We start from the raw sequence: 18,800 nt of genomic DNA, 5'->3' as shown, positions 1-18,800 counted from the left end.
TACACACCAAAGTTTCATTTCTTCACACACCCAAGTCCGGAAATATTCTCTCTCTCTCTCTCTCTAAGTGTTTCCTCTCTCTAGATTTGTGCCTTGTACATGTTTTTCAATGCACAACACAAACTTTATTCATAAAACACTTTTGGTCCTCTACAATTTGAACCGATCAAATTTTGTTTTCAATGATTTTTTCAAGTTTTCATCACTTTGGGCTCATTTCCCTCGGGTTTTTCTTGGGTTTTATGATTTTTCCGCGACTTTGACTTTTTCTTCTGTTTTCTCTCTCCTAAGATTGACTTTTTTTTCCCCTCAAGTTTTCTCTCTTTTACCTCATTTTCTTCATTTTTCACCGGTTTTCACCCACTTTTCAGATGGTAGATGATGTCCCACATGACAGTGCCTCTCCCAAGGTACCCATGCTTCCACCTATAGCTGAGGTAGAGGAGCCAGAAGTTGCCGAGACTAGCAGGGTGGTGAAGGATATCATCGCTGATTTTGAGGCCAATGTACATGCAGTCTTTCCACTAGGACCCGAACCCGAGATGTTGCCACTGAGGCTGAGACCATTTGATCCAGCCACTTACCATCCACAGACACACGCAATGGCCCCCCAGCGGCATGCTGCGGTTTGATGATTTTGTTGGTGGCATGCCAGAGGATGTTTTGCTGAGGGAGTGGACCTTTCACCTTTCTCACGACGCTTCTGAGATACAAACTTTGCTTTCATGCACTTTCATCTGTTTAGCTATTTTATCACTGCCATTTATCTGACTGTCTTTTATTTCACTCACTCTTTCCTCGTCACAGGAGAACTATCGCTCCTAGAGAGGTTATGGGGTGGTGACAGCCAGGGGCTGGTATAGGTCCACGACCTTGTTGACGAGGTGGGCTTTGGCTTATTCTGTATCGGGCTTTTATGCCACATGGCTAGCCGGGCCTTACTCAGAGCTTTGGTAAAGAGCTGGTGGGACACCACCAACTCCTTCCACTTCCCTTCTGCTAGGGAGATGATAATGATCACCTATGATTTCTCGATGATCATCGACTTGGGAGTAAAGGGGATTTGATACCCTTTGATATGGATATGGGCCAGTAGGAGGCGGCCTGGTTCTACCTGCTTGGTGTGAGCCCACCTCTATACAGGCTAGCCACGGTCAGATACAACTGGTTCCTCAAGAACTTCCATAGGAGTTAGCCTGAGACTCAAGAGGAGGTAGAGCAATACACCTATGGCTTTTTGATATACCTTCTCGGCGCCACCTTGTTTGCGAATAGAGGGAATACTGTGGGCTTGTATCAATTGAGCACCCTTGTGACCTTGTCCCGGGTCCAATTTTATGACTGGCGTGGAGCTGACCTTGTCACCTTCTATGGTTACATGAGCTCCAATTCCCGTATGAAAGGGCACAAGGTTAGAGGCTATTGGAGAGCCTGGGAGGTACACACTGTACCTTCATTTTCTATTTGCTTCTTATGCTTTCTACTTTGCATTTTCTATTTTATATATATCCATGCATTGTGCTTTTTGCTTTGCACTTTTTGTTTAACACTAGTCACACACTCTGTGTAATAACCCGACCCTCTTCTATGTTTACTGGTATGCTTTCAATCTCTTATTATGTACATTTATATGCTTAATGCGAAATTTCATGTAAAATTAAATTTAATTGTGTGAATTATATGATTATGGACTTATATCTGTCAACTATGGGAAAACTCTGTTACAACTATGATGGTTAGATTAGTAATTGGAGGTCGTAGAGGCGCGATAACTCAAAATTAATAAGCGTGATTTTTAGATCATAATGTGAATTTTTGTAAAAATTTGATTCGTAATGATTAAACTACTTAATTTGTGGTCAACTCTTAGTTAACCCTTTTAAACTCTTAACTTGGCAATTCTATCACATAGACATATCTCCTGAGAGGAAGGGAGAGTGAGAGAATGAGAGAAAGAAGAGGAGGCTCAACAAGAGGGAAACTTGAAGAATTGAGCGAAGTTTAGAGATTTGAGTCAAAGGAAAGTTTAATTCACTAAGAAAATCCTCTCTAATTGATTTTAGTAGGAAGTTTGGTTATTTGTGAAGGCTAGGGTTTCAAGAAGGAGCTTGTGTGTGATAATTGGTTAATTAGAAGGAAGATCCTTGTATTTTTGTTGTTTTGAACTATTTTGAGCTTTGTGAAGGAGAATTACATCATATTCTTTGGCTTATATGTTTGAACTCATCTATATATTTAAATGGTTATATATATATATATATATAATTGAAAACCTAATATGGCTAGAACTTTGAAGGAATTGGGTTGTGTATACGAATTTGAAGAAAATGAAGGCTTAATTGAGCTTATGATTCATGTTAGTGTGGTGTTATATCATCATATTGTCTCAAATTCCTCTGTTTTGCACCTTGTATTGTGTTGACCTAGCTGTGTGTGTTATTTTAGACTACTCAAAACAAGGGCTACGACCGCACGTGCAGGGCTCATGGCAGCACGTGCGAGAAGCACCACCGCACGTGTGGGGCTCATAACGACACGTGTAGAAAATAGCGGAGCGTGAAGTTGAGATTCTGAAATAAATACACGTGCAGGGCGCACGTGTGGCCCACCCTCCCACACGTGCTGCGAAGGGCTTCCGTATGTGCAACCCAAGAGGAAAAATCTTGTGTGCTTCTTTTCTTCTGTTTGGCCCTCTGAGAATGCTAAAATGTGCATTTGAAACTTTAAAAATGCTTGAAATTTAATGAAGGGTGAACGAATCAGACCTTGATTAAAAAGGAAAAACTAAAGACAAGGGACTAACTTGTGAGCTGTATGCTGTGTGTAGGTCCTGTGTAGGAAGGGACTATTGCTCCGCCATCGCACTGTGAGTAATAGTAGTGCAATAATATGTTTAATTACTGCCAATCGTTATCGTTGGCAAGCTACTATTCGTAAATGAGCTATGTCTCCATGTGGTGAACAATTCAAAAACTTATGTGTGACATTGAGCAATGGTATCCTTATGGACCCGTGGTCCTTCTATTTTGTCATTGCTGGGCCCGAGCCCGTTCCGGTATAAGTACATTTTATTGACAGCCCTAAGGCCGAGGGAGGTGGTGACATGCCGATGTCTCATTGACCCTAACGTGATTTGAATTGATTATGACTCATGGATTAAGGCCGAGAGAGGTGGTGTACATGTTGATGTTCTACCTACCCTCCAATGTTCAAACAACTGTTGATATGTGGGCCTGAGGCCGTTTTGTATGATATTGGGCTAGAGGCCATTCTGTATGATATTGAGCCTGAGGCCATTCTGCATGATATTGGGCCAAAGGCCATTCTATATGATATTGGGCTTGAGGCCGTTTTGTGTGACATTAGGAAATGAATGCAGAATAAAGACAAGCATATGACATACGTACATACATACGACGTGATTTCTATTTGTTCATACGAATTGCCTACATGCTATTATTCACTGAGCCCCACTCACTCTATGTTATGTAGGTCTATTAGGTTATCAGCTCAGGGATCAGTCTTAGTCCAGCCCTAGCAGCCCTTTTGTCGACCCCGCCTGTGTAACCAATTACATGGAGTTTATGTATTTTTGTAAGAGTTCCCCTCATGGTTCATAACATTGGGTCATTAGCACTTTTGTCAATGTCGATAATCATGTATAACTTTCACTCTTGAATGTCTCAACCATAGCCGCAGTCATGGGGCTGAGATTATGTATATACGTGTGTATATAATTGTCACTTACGTATATATCAAGTTATATGTTGGGTAATGTGGTGAAATATTTTTTGGTCCTAGCATGTAAACAATGGCTCAATGGATGATCTTTTTTTAAAAAAAAATTAATCATTGCTTCCGTTTAGGCCCCATATTATATAAGGTAATCATGCTATTGATTTTTTTGGTTTTGAGACCCCTTACCGGGTTGGTCATGCCCAAACTTTTAGGGGCGAGTTTGGGGTGTGACAAGTGGTATCAGAGCACAAGTTGTTATCTCACACATGAATCCATTGAGCTTTAGGATGTCTGGAAAAGACTTAAGCTCCATGCATAGTACTTTTGATGCATATTAAGTGAACGATAGCAACGCGATTTGTTTATGTAACAACTACTGACAAGTATTTTGAAATGGTTATTGTTCATGTCTGCAAGTATATCTCTTGTGTGTGTTGTAATTGATTATTATGTAGATCATGGTGAGGACAAGAATGGATGATCCGGAAGATTCTACCTCCGCACGGCTAGATCGAATGGAAAGAATGATTATGGAGATGGCAGAAACACTACGGCAACAACAACAATAGCAACAACCACCACCGCCACCGGTACCTCCGCCTGTGGTGCAGGATCATCATGCTAAGGATCGAACCATCACTCTTACGAAAGAATTTAAGAAGATGAAGCCACCTTTGTTTAAGGGGGGCATTAATCCGATGAAAGCTGAGGCGTGGGTGTTGGGCATAGATAAGTTATTTGAGGTGTTTCCATGCACTGAAAGCCCAAAGGTACAATTGGCCGCTTTCACTCTCGAAGATGAAGCATGTAGGTGGTGGATGCTCACAAGAATTGAACATCAAGGGTTGACTTGGGGCCAGTTTCTGGAACTCTTATATGATAAGTACTTTCTGCAATGTATGCGAGATAAAAAGGTGACTGAGTTTGAAACTCTAAGACAAGGAAACAAGACTGTTGTGGAGTACGAAGCCCAATTCACAGAACTAGCCCGGTTTGCACCTCATATGGTGGACACGGATTACAAGAAGGCGAGGAAATTCGAAGGGGGATTACGGAATGCTATTCTTGATCGAATCAATGTGTTGAAGTTACCTGCATATGTTAATGTATTAGAGAGGGCAGTCATGGCAGAAGGGAATATTGCTGCTCAAAATCAGATTTCCAAGTGGAAGGAAAAGAGGCAGAATACTCAGGTATCAAAAGGGCCAACGACTCCACCAAATAAGAAACTTAATTCGGGAACTCTGAGTACTTCCACCCCTATTCGAGATTCAACCCCCATTTGCTCAGATTGTGGAAGGAAACATCATGGGACTTGCTATCGGGTGACCGGGGCATGTTTTAGATGTGGCAAAACAGGTCATCTGGTAAAGGATTGTCCTTAAAGAGATCGGCAAAATGGGAATAGAACTACTATAAGTTTGGCAGGATCTACACCACCTCCTAACACCAAGCCAGTTGCAAAATCCACCCATACTAAAGACACCGCTAGGCAAGGAAGAGTGTTTGCGTTGGTTCCGGGTGACGTGCAAAATGCTGAAGTAGTGGTGTCAGGTACATTCACTATTCATGGTCACACTGCTCATTTGTTGTTTGATTCAGGTTCTACTCACTCCTTTGTGTCAAAAACATTCGTCCAAAATTTAAATAGACCTGTGGAACTACTACCTTATGTGTTATGTGTGTCTTCACCTATGGGGATTCTATGATCTGTACCTCTATTTATTTTGCTTGTGAACTCTTAATTGGGGATGTCCGGGTATATGCTAACTTGCTACCTCTTGAAATGACCCACTTTGATATCATTTTGGGAATGGACTGGTTAAGTGAGTATCGTGCGAATATTGATCGTACGACCAAGCAAATCATTTGTCACCCACCAGGACAACAAGAGTTTACCTTCAAGGGGCATGGAGTGATTTCTCCACCTTACTTAATTGCGGCAATGAAAGCATGCAAATTGTTACAAAAAGGGTGTCAAGGGTATTTATATAGTGTCTTGAATGGTTGTAGACACCCAATTTTTGACTGACCTTAAGACTGAGACGTCATCGATTGAGCGCTCAGTGATGATGCATGTTATGCTCGTTCTGAGGTTTCGGAGTTTTGGTTGAGAGCCTTACACTCGGACCTCGGGACCCTTTTGTGCTTTGGCTCGGTTTGCGAATCAGGTTCTGTTTTCTCTTCCCGAAGGGAGGGAGAGGTCTCGTAGACCATCTTTCAGTGGCCATAGGCTACTTTTCGTGGTTGTAGGCCACTGATCCCGTTTGGAAACCAGTTTCTGATTTTCGGAGACGTCGGTCGTGCGCCTCGGTTCGGGACCTCTTAACTTTCTCCGTTTGCTCCAGTTTTTGGCACACACCTTGTTTCCTGTTTCTAGAGGGACACTGTGGCCCGGGAGACCACCTTTGTGGTCGTACGCCACTTTCGGTTCCTAACAGCTTGTTTTCGGAGCACCTGGATGTGCGTTTTGACCCCCAAACCTTCGTTTTGCATCCGTCTTGGTTCATTTTTGGCATGGACCCTATTTTCATTGTTTGGGAGGTGGTACAAGGGTGGGAGACCACCTATTCTCCTTGGAGACCACTTTTCTCCCCGCTTGTTGGTTTTCTGGTTTTCTTGTCGGGAAGCTGGTTTTCTTGGTTTTTGGGCCACATTTACTGGTCTCCCATCCCACCACTACCTTGCATTCAATAGGGAGACCACCAAAGGGGGCCACCGACCAGTTTTTTTGAGTTGAACATTTTTGAACCCTTGTTTTAGTTTCTTGAAGAAGCTTGAACCTTTTGAACCTTTGTTTTAGCTTCTTGAGGAAGCTTGAACCTTTTGAACCTTTGCTCTAGCTTCTCCAAGAAGCTTGAACCTTTTTTTAGCTTCTCCAAGAAGCTTCTTCTCCGAGAAGCTTGAACCTTTTTTTAGCTTCTCCAAGAAGCTTGAACCCTCTTGTTTTTCTATAAGAGAGGCCCTCCCTCTCCTTTAGAGAGATTGAAAAAAATTGGTCTAAGGCATACAAGACTTCTCCCTCTATATCTCTACATCCAAGCTCAAAAAGTGCATGGTTCTTGCACCTTTCCATAGCATCTCCCAACCTAACCCCTCCACCATCACTCTAAGCATCTTGGAGACCATTTTCAGAGGTTAAGAGGTTGTCTTTATGGTCCAGAGGTTGCTGGTCCTTTTGTGCTACAAGGGTAACTCACTTTCTCCCTTTTAAGGCTTCATTTTGCTTCATCTTTTAGCTATACTTTCAAGCATATTTGAGCCTTGGTATAAACTGAAAAAAGTCTTATTTTGAGGCCATTAACATGTTTGTTTAAGATCATTTTTCTGTTGGGGGTCATCTACCCCCTTGCATGCTTCATTTTACCTTGTTTTGAGCCATGCATTAGGGCCTTTGCATTGACCTTTGTTTGGCCTTCTAGCCACTGAAATGCAGTGGATTTTTAGTAGCTAGCATACTATTTTGAGTGCCAAAATGAGAGAGGGGTGACCCTCTCTCCCCTTGTTTTGTTTCCTAGCATATTTGGCGTAACAAAGGAGCCCTTATTTGCATGCTTCCAAGCCATGTTTCAGGACATTTTTGGTAAGTTTTGGGACCTATATAGGCTCTGTCCAGAGCTTGTTTTTCCATATTGGGTGTCCATCTTGCATGTGTAGAACGACCCTCTTCATAGCCTATCAAAGGAGCATGTCATTCTTGCATACATTGACCATGTTTCAGTGGGTTTTTGGGCTTTATTTGGCATGTCATAGCTCTGACTTTTGCTGGTTTAGTGGCCTCTTGAATGCCTTGTATACTTGTAGTGTAAATCCTCTTCACTAGCTTGTATTGCATGTTGTTTTGGCCCTTGATTCTAGCACTTTTTGGCCATTCCTTAAACCGATTTTGTGCATGTTTTGGACTGCCTTAGGTCTGTTTTTATGCTTCATGGTCGAATGATGCTTGCTATGCATGTTGTAGTTCAACACCCTTGCCTAGCTTTGAGTTTGGAGCTTATTGCATGCTTATACTGAGGTGTTTTCATGTTTTGGGGTCATTGAGCATGCTATTTCAGAGCTTATACTTGTGCTGTATTCCCATGTTTTCCACTCTTTAAATGCATTTGAGAATTGTGCTTGTATGACTCGTTTATGGACCGTTGCATGAGCTTCATTTCCACACATTTTGAGCCATCATTTTTGGCCATTTTTCCCACTTTATTGGACCTGCATAGGGACTATTTGGGGCTGTTTGGGTCATTTGTGCATTACTTTGGGTAGCTATAGTGTAATCCATTTCACTAGTTTCGGTATTTGGGCCATCTAGCGTGCATTGTGCGAGGTGTTTGCATGTTTCGGGACCATCTTGCATGTCATTTTAGAGCTAGAAAATATGTGATTGTATGCCATATTTCATGCTTACCATGCTTTGGTGGAGTTGCACTTTGTGCCTTAGGTTTGATCCCTTGCATTTGTGCATGATTGCATGTGTGTTTTTGCTTCATTTTCATCATGTATTGGCCACTGATTTGAGTGTGGCTGAGGCCCATTCATTTTAGTTTAAGTCCATCTCGCATTGTAAATGCCATGTAGTCCATGTTGTTGCATGATTGACCATTGCATTATGTATGCCTTGATCGTCTCATTGATAGTCTTCATATGTGCATTGTGTATGCCATATAGTTCGTGTGTATTGAGTATGCCATTCTAAGTTCATAGCATTGTGTATGCTAGTTGCATCTTTGCATGTCATTTCTTGCATATTTGCATGTCTTAGTTGCATTTCATTTATGATTGCATGCTATTTGTTGCATAGTGTTTGGATTAGGGTTTAGTCCAAACACAGGAAGCGAAGGATGTTTCGTACTCCAAGTGACGAAACGTACCTCGATTCTCGGTCACCAACACTCCGGATTACCCATGATAGAGTTTAGGCCTTGTTGTGTTTATATGTGCATTCATTTCATATCGGGTCGTGCAATTCGACTTCTCAGCCATCATGGATCGAGATGCATGATTGGTGGCACGAGGATCGAGGACTACCCTCCCTAGAGCTTATGCAATGATGGAAAGAGTGGTCGTGCACACATATGCCGAAAATACTTTGCCATGCCCCTTTCTTGCTCTCTGTTGCAGCAAACCAGAAACCAGTAGCAAAAACTGGTCGGCAGTATCCCTATAGGTTCCCATGGTGGAGTTTCAGCCTTCTGGAGCTTTGTACAGTATTCTGGGACCAGTTGCAAACAGAGGCAAATCGAGGCATCGCGATGGATTTCCCGACGAGGCGACTCGAGCTTGCATGCATCCCTTATCATTCAAAGCAGAGCTGAGGCGGTCCATCATATGTAGTTTGCATGCTAGTTCATTTGCTTATTTAGTTAATTTGTTAATTAGCTAATGTTGTGTAATAATAAGCTTGATTAGCTTAGATTAGCTAGTTGGTTGTGTATTATTCATTCAGACCCTCTGAGGAGGGCAAGGTTGTAATAAGTGTGCATGTGTATGATGTATGTCTTCCAACCCCACATCTTTCTCCCTTTTGCGTACTTACTTTTGATGGTTAGTTTTAGGGCACGTTTCAATTAGCATCCTTATGCTTGCATGTTTGCATCCATTCATCTGTCTTGCATGCACCGGGCTCGGCGCATCATACTAACCGCATTATATTTCAATTCTAAGTTGAATACATGTTAGCTGTTGCATTTCATATGCCATGTTTAGAATAGCCGATTCTATCTTAGTTGCATTTTGCATGTGTTTCATTAGCCATCTTAACATGAACTAGGATCATGCATTGATTACTAACTAGTTTCTGTTTTGGCTTGGAGTACTCGGTGAGTGTTTATGCCTCAGTATTCTTGCATGCGTGTGAGTGACTGCCATGATAGCATGCTTACCTTAAGGCTATTTGCTTATGTGATATAACTGCCTGAATGCCTGTGGGTGGAGGTTGGGTTATTTAAATTGAAACAATGCATTGAATTAGACTCTTAAGCCCACTTGAGGGTGGCAAATCCACGTCTTAGCCTACTTGCGAGTAACACCATCAAACCATCTTTCAAATAAACAAACATGAAATGTTTTTTTCCAACTCAAATGATCCAGTCTATACTTGCATGTTGTGTACATCACATAGTAATTCTAGGCTAATAACCGAAATAAGAGCACATAATGTTTTCAAAAGTCGATATCATGCTTAGTAATGGCCGATCTTTGATTGGGCGAGCGGGGGTGCTCATGAAATGGCCTTTCCCAATCGTACCCAAGTTCCCGAGCCGAGACAATTTTGGTGATGACAGACACATGGTCTTTGGCATGAGTCAGGGTTTCCTAAATTCCCCCAAAATAAAATATTTAGGTGGCGACTCTGCATCTGGCAAAGCAGTCCTTGTTTTGGCACTTCTTTCTAAAATCAGTTTTCAAAACGATTTGTCGGATTTGGACTCTTTGATGATTCATCGGTCTCGCATTGCACTCCACGAGATTAGATACAGGACCGTGGCATTTGAGTCTGAACTGTAGTAAGCCCAATGAAGAAAACGGGATTCTCCCGGGACGTTCGGGCACGTCTACAGTTTCTGGTGACTCTACTGGGGATTTAGAGAACTTGACTCTAACTCATGATATCTTGTTTTGACTACACTTATGTGTTTCTTTGCATTGCATTTGCATTGGTGTGCCTAAGTCATAGTGTTTGCCGTCTGCTATTCCTGAATGGTTTGCCGAAGGCTCGCTTCGAGAAACGTGCCATAAGGCTGACCGGTTACGACCTCTGCCACGATGGGAACACAAACCCCGATTTTACCGAGGCACTCTTTTTGACCATTCGAGCTAGTACATATTCGGAATCCATAGTGACTATTCCAAATTAGGACAGGTTGCTCACCCGATTATAGGTTGTTTGAAACCGCTGCGTACGTAGTGAAACCCTAGCTCCTGACAAAATAGGACAGGGAAACCCTACCCCTCCGTAGGTGTGTTTTGGCTCTCACTTGTTTGCTCTGTGCTTTTAGAGTGAGTCTCTACAGGAATGCATGTATCAGTTTACAAGTCTGGGTATCAGGCCTGTGGGCATCAGTATCAGTATTTTGGGGGATCAGTTTTACCCGAGGGTATCAGATTTGAGGCAGAATTTTGGGGCAGAAATCAGTAACGAGTGCAGTCATTCAGCTATGCTCACATCTGTTCCAGTGAAATCAGGCTGAGATGCTCTCTGTTTTCTCTTTTACTGGGGTAGTCCTAGAACCATAGCTTCAGAAGGCTCCGATATCCCCAAATTCATTGGACTTGTGCTGATAGACTTTGTCAGGTCAGAGATTTAGTTCAAGGGCAACTAGTTTTCCTTCGCCAGTGGTAAGGCAAAGAAGGGCCAGACAGGGCTCATTAGTTCATCTGATCCAATAGTCACCAGTCACATCATCAGCAGACCCATGATGACACAGAGTTCGGAAGAGGAAATTGTGGTTATGGCAGCCAAATTAAACCAAGGAATCATCTTGCAGGGTGAGACTGACGTTGAAGTACCACACCCGCCCAGCTCGCCTGCCACACATCCGATCTGGGAACCCCAGTTGTTTCAAGCTCGTGAGCCCACCACATTTGAGTTGATGGGAATGATTGGCGTCCTTCAAAGATCTGTGGCTGATCTAGCCTACGGAATGTCGGCTCCGCCACCAACCACATCGTATGCCGGGAACTTCATGCCAGAGGAGCCCTCGCTACTGGGGCGAATTGTAATTGAGCTCAGCCAACCTGAAGCTGTCTCAAGCTTCGACAATGACATGTCGACAACAATAAGGCTCCACTCTGATCAAGCAACCCAAACCTTCCACCAAGCTGAGGCTAGTGGAAAGAATAAGATGAAGGTGGACACTGATCCCTATGAACAACTGCAGCAAGTTGTTGAGGCTCTGAAAGCCGGAGGATTGAATAAGCAACAAGTACTCGCGGTTGTTGCTAAGACTGTGGATGACATCTTCCCCACCCAGACCGAGAGCAGTTCAAGCTAGGGGGAAAATCGGGATAGGGACTGTCGTACCAAAACCATTCCTTCCAATCCTAACCCTTCACCTGGAAAAGATCAGAAAGCCAAGGTGGCACCTGCCGATCCTTTCGCTAGTGCGTCCAACAAAGGTCCACAGACTTCGAAGTATTTACCCCAAGGTTGCAGGGTCATCCATGCCCTTTACATGCCTTTATCCAATGCTTTTCAAATCCTTATCGAAAAAGGGCATATCAAACCCCTCGAGCCTTGGCCTCTCCCGAATCCCCTTCCAGCTAGGCATGATGGTACTCAGTACTGCACTTTCCATCAACAAACCGGTCATGGCACCGACAGTTGCATCCGTCTTCGCCACGAGATACAAAATTTGATTGACAACAACGTCATCGTCACACCAGTCTCGCAAGGTCTATCGGCATTGGATCGATGAACGTGGGGGATAATGTGATGTGATCGGAGGGATGAACCACCTGCGGGCGGCACCCAGTTTACTTCAGATGTGGCGTATGGCACACACTGTTTCGAGCATTTGCGAACGCTAGTTTTTGTACGTTCTGGCTTGGGTATTGAGTCAGTTCTGTTGTTTTATTTTTAGTCTGTCTCTTCGTTTTGAGTCAGTCTTTTCATACTGAGTCAGTTGGGGTCTGTCTTGTCGTATTGAGTCAGTCCTGTTGTATAGGAGTCGAGTGGTTCTGGGATGTTACCTTGGATGTCACTATTTTGTTTTGTGTTTGTCTTTTTGCTTTCTTTTGAGTCTGTGTAGACACCCCATTTTTGACCGTCCTCAAGACTGGGACGTCACCATTTGAACACTCGGTGATCATCCATGTTTGTGTTCGTCTTGAGTTCCCGGAGGTCTCGGCTTGTGGGCCTTGCCTCAGGATCTCTCGACTCGACTGTTTAGTGTCTGGTTTTGCACCAAACACTTGTGCTTTGCCTTGGAGGGGCAGGGAATGCCTTGTGAGGCATCCCCACACATCACCGGCCATGGCCAGAGGCCACCGGCTGGTGTTTTGTTACCATCGGCAATGTATATTGCCGGTCGGCATTCTTTGTTGCCGGTCGGCAGTACATTTTGTCAAAATGGCAATTTTGAGCAGCCGACTACCGTTCATCTGCTTTTGCAGATATTTTAATACAGCTGTATGGTATTTTTTTCCTCTCTATACACGTGTATCGAGGGATGGCCTTCTTGTTAGCTTACCTTGTAAGCTTTACAAGATTGGCTCCTCTATAAGAGGAGCCCTTCCCTCTTGGCTTGAGGGTGAGACATTTTAGAGAGAAAGACATTGTTAGAAGCTCTGGTTCTAGGGTTAGAACTTATACATATTCTATCTCTATATCTCTCCCTCCCTTGAGTGTTCTAGGTGTATTTGTTCATAGTATTGCACACAAACAACCACCATTACACCTTTCCTTGGCTATTGAGGTTCTAAGGGATTGTTTTCAGAGTTTTGGAGCTGTTTTGAGCTCAAAGAAGCTGCTGGAGCTTCATTTGTGAAGAGGGTCTTCAAGGGTAACAATCATACTCCTTTATTCCCCATTTTTGCATACTATTTTTGCCTATCTTAGAACTATTTTTGAGCTTAGTGTATAATATAAAAAATTTCTGTTTTTAGGCCCTCTAAATAGTTTGTTTAGAGTGTTTTGTGGTTTGGAGGTGTTTGACCCCTCTTAAGCCTTGAGAGGCTCCATTTCGTGCCATTTTGAGTGAGCTCCGGGACTTTGGTGTTTGGGCCTCCTCACCACTAAAATCTCGAGGGATTTTAGTGGTGAGGATAGTGCTTTGAAGTCCCAAGAAGGAGAGGGTCACCCCCTCTCCTTGTTGTCCTTGAAAAGGACCATTTTTGGCCTCTTGAGGGAGCACCTAGCTAAGCTTCATGTTGACCATGCCTTAGCTTATTTTTGTGCTTATTATGTCATAATATGCCTCTGTTTTTTTGTTGGTTTTGGTACACCATGCATGCTTAGCATACCTACCTTGTAATGCCACGTTTAGGCCTTAACATGCCTTAGGTTGTAAACCATTGTTCAAGCATGTTTTAGGTCTAGCTTTGTGAAGCTTTTATGCTTATTTTTCCATGCTAAAGGTCTGTCCTTATTCATTTTGGTCGGCCATGATGTGTTTGGTATAGCCCCTTTGCATTCCGGCTTGTTGGCCTTAAGTGTGCGAGTGTGTAGCATGCATTACTTGCCTTGTTTTAATGATTTGGCACCGTTTATAGCATCATTTCAGTCCCCTTAGCATGTTTGTATGCTTGCCTTGGATGCCCCTTTGATGACTTATGAGCTTGTGTGGTATGCTCCTTGAAAGTGCATTTGTGCACACTTTTGAATTCAAGCCATTTAGATGCCATCTAAGTGGTCTTTTGGGCTTTGTTTTATGTGCTTAAACTCTGTTTTTGGTCATTAAATTCATGCCATGTTTGGTCTTGCTAGGTGTAGTTCAATACTTCATTAGCTTGCCTTGAATGCTTGGGCCATTTGTTGCATGTTTAGCCTATCTTGTTTGCTTGGTTTGACGCCATGTTCTTGCATAATTTTCAGAGCTTAATGCATGCCCCATGTCCATGATTATTCCCTTTTAAGTGTGCTTAAAAGATGCCCTTTGATGCTCAAGTGTTTAGGCCTTAACATGTGCATGTGTGTATGCGTGTTTGGTCCCATCTTCTTAAGCTTTGGCCACTATTTTTGGACCTAACTTAGAGCTGTCCAATTAGTGTAAGTCCATCCCTCGCATGCCATTCAAGTGTTGTTACATTATCCCATGTTTGCATGCTTTGGTTGCATGTGTCGCATGCTTGAAATCATTTGCATTTGGCATGCATTTCCTTGGCCAAATTACTAGCATGTTGCATGATTAGATTATATCTTGCATGCTTTAAGTAGTTTGCATAATTGTGGCATGCTTGTTTGCCTTGTTGCTTAGGTTGTGTACCTAATGTGCATTGCATGTTTGCATGCTCCCTTTTATACCATGTTGCATGTTAGTTAACGTGCTTAGGTTGCATTGAACATGCATGCCTTGTCCCTTGACTTAGTGATAGGGATTGGGCCCCTTTGTTTTGTTGGTTTGCATTGCACTTAACATCAAAATGTGCACACTTGGTCCCTTGGGCCATCACGCATGGAAATGAGCGATTGATGGTCCGAGAACCAAGGAGCATGTCCCTTTGAGTCACTAACATGATAAGGGACATGATTGGTGCATATATGGCTTGAATGGCATTGCCATGCTGTGCCTTGCCTTCTGCTGCTGTCAATTGCAGATTCTGCAGGAACTTTCTGCCAACCGGCAGTGTCCAGTGCCGACCGGCAATCCTTCCTGGGCCGATAGCTTCACCAACAGCCGGTGATCACATACCACTGCCGGTGGCCATTCTACTCAGCCGGTGGTGTCTCCCAATGTCCAGTAAAGCAACCCTGAGACTTTGGCAGCCTTCAGAGGAGTATAGCAGGGAAAACAGAGGCAGCTTGCGCATGGCAGTGCACTTCCGAGCAGGACCGAGCATCCATTGCATTGAGCTCTCTTCCCGAGGCGGTTTACTGTTTTTCCTAGCTTAGTCAGTTTGTTAACTAATTAGGTAATTTGTAATAATTAATTAGCTAGGACAGTTAATTCATTATTCGAATTGTATTATTCTTTTGGTCCCTCCAAGCGAGGGCGAATCTGTAATAAGTGTGGGTGAGTGTGTGCATGCCTTCCAACCCCCACTTCTTTCTCCCTTTTACTTACCTGCTTTGATGGTTAGTAATAGGTCATGTTTAAATTAGCATACCTTATGCTATGCATACGTGTGCATCCATACATTTGTCTCGCATGCACCGGGCTCGGTACATCATGCTAACTGCATTTGTACTTCAATTCCAAATTGAATACGTGCATCAATTGATTACATTTCACATGCCATGTTTAGGTTAGCCGAGCCTACTCTAATTGCATCCTGTATGTGTTGCATTAGTCAATTTGACATGAACTAGGACCATGCATGTTGGCTAACTAGTTTATTGTTTTGGCTCGGAGTACTCGGTAAGCATTTATGCTTTAGCATATCGCATGCGTGTGAATGCTATCATGAGAGCATGCTTACCATGTGGCTAGATGCTTATGTGATAAACTGTTTGGATGCCTGTGGGTGAAGGTTGGATTGTCTGAGTTGGAAAAGCTCGTTGAAATCCATATTTTAGCCTACTTGTGAGTAACAAATTCCAAAACATTTTCCAAAACAAACGGATATGCAATGCTTATTCCCAAATTAGGTAATCTAGTCTATACTTGTTTGCTGTGCACATAACGTAGTAATTCTAGGCTAATAACCGGATTAAGAACACATAACGTTTTCAAAAACGGATATCATGGTTACTAGAGGCCGATCTTCGGATCGGGCGATAGGGGGTGCTCATAGCTGACCTTCCCCGATTGTACCCAAGTTCCCGAGCCGAGGCAACTTTGGTAATGACGGACACGTGGCCTTAGGCAAATGAGTCAGGGTTTCCTAAATTTTCCCAAAATAAAATATTTAGGTGGCAACTCTGTATCTGGCAAAGCAGTCCATGTTTGACACTTTTTTTCTAAAAATCTGTTTTCTCAAAACGATTTGCCGAATTTGGACTCTTTGGTTCAGATTACAAACCGTGACAATTTGAGAGTCCTGAGCTGTAGTGAACCCAAATGAACAGAACGGGAGCTCGTTCCTCCCGGGGCATTCGGGGGACGTCTACAGTCTGTTTTTGCCTTGGAGCCAGTTATGCCAACAGATCTGAATGAAACAACAGTGATTTCCACGCTTTTGAGTCTGTTTCTGCCTTGGAGCCAGTTGTGCCAGAATTTTGAATAAAACAAGTAGTGCTTTTCACCTACTTTTCTATGCCTTGAAATCGTTGCATTGATCTAAGTATTTCAAAACTTTTTGAACATTGTGATGAAAACGAAGAGGAAGGAATTCCTCGGGATTTGTGAAAATTTGATCAATTGAGAGAAAGAGAGGCATGCTAAGCCCTTAATGAATGAGATCATGCTTGTTAATGTGAGTACTGAGAAGGATCCTGGCTTGATCTAAATTGGTTTCACATTGTCTTCCGTGCAAGAGATTAGTCGCTTTCTTAAAAGATTTCAAAAAATGTTTTGCGCAATCTTGTGAAGACCTGGGTGGAAACGCTCTTGAGATTGTGCAGCTTAGGATCGCTCTCAGCCTCGAGACTCGACCCCTTGCTCTCAAGCCTCTAACTCGGACACAGAAAGTTCAAAGGTCAACCATAATGTGAAGCCTGCGTGGCCAGATTTGAAGCGACGCACGAACTAGGGGCAAGAAAAGATCAAGAAGATCAGATCTCATCAAAAGAAGCTTGCAAAGCTAGATCAGAAGCACCCCTGGAACTAGGGGCAAAAATGTCCGATACGCTCGAAGAGCTGAAGATGGATCATTCTGCAAACCAATGAAGATCGGCAAGAATGCCAAATCCCAGAAGGGGGGAAAGAAGAAAGTATTGTTGAAGGACAACCAAGTTCCTATCCACAACACTAAGGGCAAATTCACCCTCCATTTGATGGACTTCTACATCATCAGCGAACAACAGCCATTCTCTTGGATTCAAATGGCTCCGAGATCTCAAACCATTCAACATGGACAAAGCTAAACTTTTACCCTTGAGAGGCTCGCTGGACCGAAAACCCAAAAGGGCGACCCAGGCAAAAGTTAGAGCAAGAAAAAGAAGAAAAAGAACAAAAAAAAAAGAGAAAAATGCAAAGAATAAAAAAAAAAGAAGAAAAATGAAGAAATTGAAATGAAAAGATGGAAAAGAAAAAGAAGAAAAGAAAAGAAGAACATAGCTCGCAAGGTTGAAAACCCGGAAGCGCGGCCTTGGCAAAAGTTAGAGCGTAAAAGGTGAGGGTTAATACACGAGTGTACCTACCCCGAACTACGTAAGGCTTGATTCCCATCTTTGGGATACGTAGGCAACTTCATTTTGAAGTCCAGCCGTAAAACACTTCAAATTCGACTGTGTCCATGTGATGGTTTTGGTCATCTTTGTCTTCTTTGTATCCGAGAGTTCAGTTGTGATTGTCACTCTGAGGACTGATTACAATGCGCTGTGGTGCTATCTAAACAAGCGGCAACTTTCCGTTGCCGTATAGTGTGCTGCGGTGCTATTCAGACTAGAGGCAACGTTCAGTTGCCATGCAGTGCCATTCAAACAAGGGGCAATTTTCCATTTGTTTTGGATCTGAGGTTGTGCATCTGAAGAGTAAATTCTGCGTTGGTTAAGCAGTGGCCATTTGCAAAAATAGTTTTTAAGAATTTTTAATGAGGTTGACTAATTCTCTCGAAAATTATTCCATTTTTCTAAAACTGGACCATTTCTTGGACCCAAAAAATGAAAATTTTCAGTGCTCACAGCCTAACTTGCATGATTTTAAATCAGAAAATTGAACAAGCATGTTAATCTAACTCTCATATTGGTCAAAATTGTTTTAGTAGAAAAACCAAAACAAAAATGGTCAAAATAATGAAACTAGGGGCACAGTTGAGTCAGGTGTTCTGTCTTTTCCCCGTTGTCAACATACTGGCCAGAAAAGGGCACCACTAAAGCTGACCGCAAAAGGGCAGAAAGCTCTCACATCCTCCAAGCAACGAGGTATCAAGCCAAGTGCAAAGTACGAACTGGAATGGGGCAAGATATTCCACTCCCTTATCTGGACAGATCTGATCACGTCCAAACTCCCTAGCAGAGCATCGTCAACTGATGTCCGTTGAAGATTTGCTACACACCCAGTTGTGGCGGAACCCCTCTGTGGGAGGAACTCACTGGTTGTGTGCAGAAGAAAGAGAATCTAGCAGCATGCTAGGGGTAAGAGCCAGCAATTTCTTGTTTATCCATCAACCACCTAGGGAAGGGATAAAAAATGAGAGATTGAAGAATGGTGAGATGTGCGCTAAGAGAAAAAGTGAGGAAAAGGGCTTTTTCAGAAAAACAGAGCCTGAGGGCCGAGTGAAGTGAGAATTACAAATGAGAAAGGGTGGGAAACAATATCTGGAGAAACAGGCTCCCTGTGTACATTTGAGTCTTGTGTTTTGTTGTG

General features: G+C 43.0%; 1 protein-coding gene across 1 annotated transcript; it reads left to right on the top strand.

Annotated features, from left to right (window-relative positions):
* Nucleotides 1-4,400: 4,400 nt before the first annotated feature.
* On the top strand, nucleotides 4,401-5,123 carry LOC114274742 (uncharacterized). The gene has a single exon (XM_082918478.1). The coding sequence runs from the start codon at nucleotides 4,401-4,403 to the stop codon at nucleotides 5,121-5,123; it is 723 nt and encodes a 240-aa protein (XP_082774604.1).
* The last annotated feature ends 13,677 nt before the right edge of the window (nucleotides 5,124-18,800 follow it).

This window comes from Camellia sinensis, chromosome 3 (assembly GCF_055761805.1).
Source record: "Camellia sinensis isolate YWXY chromosome 3, ASM5576180v1, whole genome shotgun sequence".
Taxonomy (NCBI): domain Eukaryota; kingdom Viridiplantae; phylum Streptophyta; class Magnoliopsida; order Ericales; family Theaceae; genus Camellia; species Camellia sinensis.
This window is presented reverse-complemented; position numbering and strand designations above follow the sequence as displayed.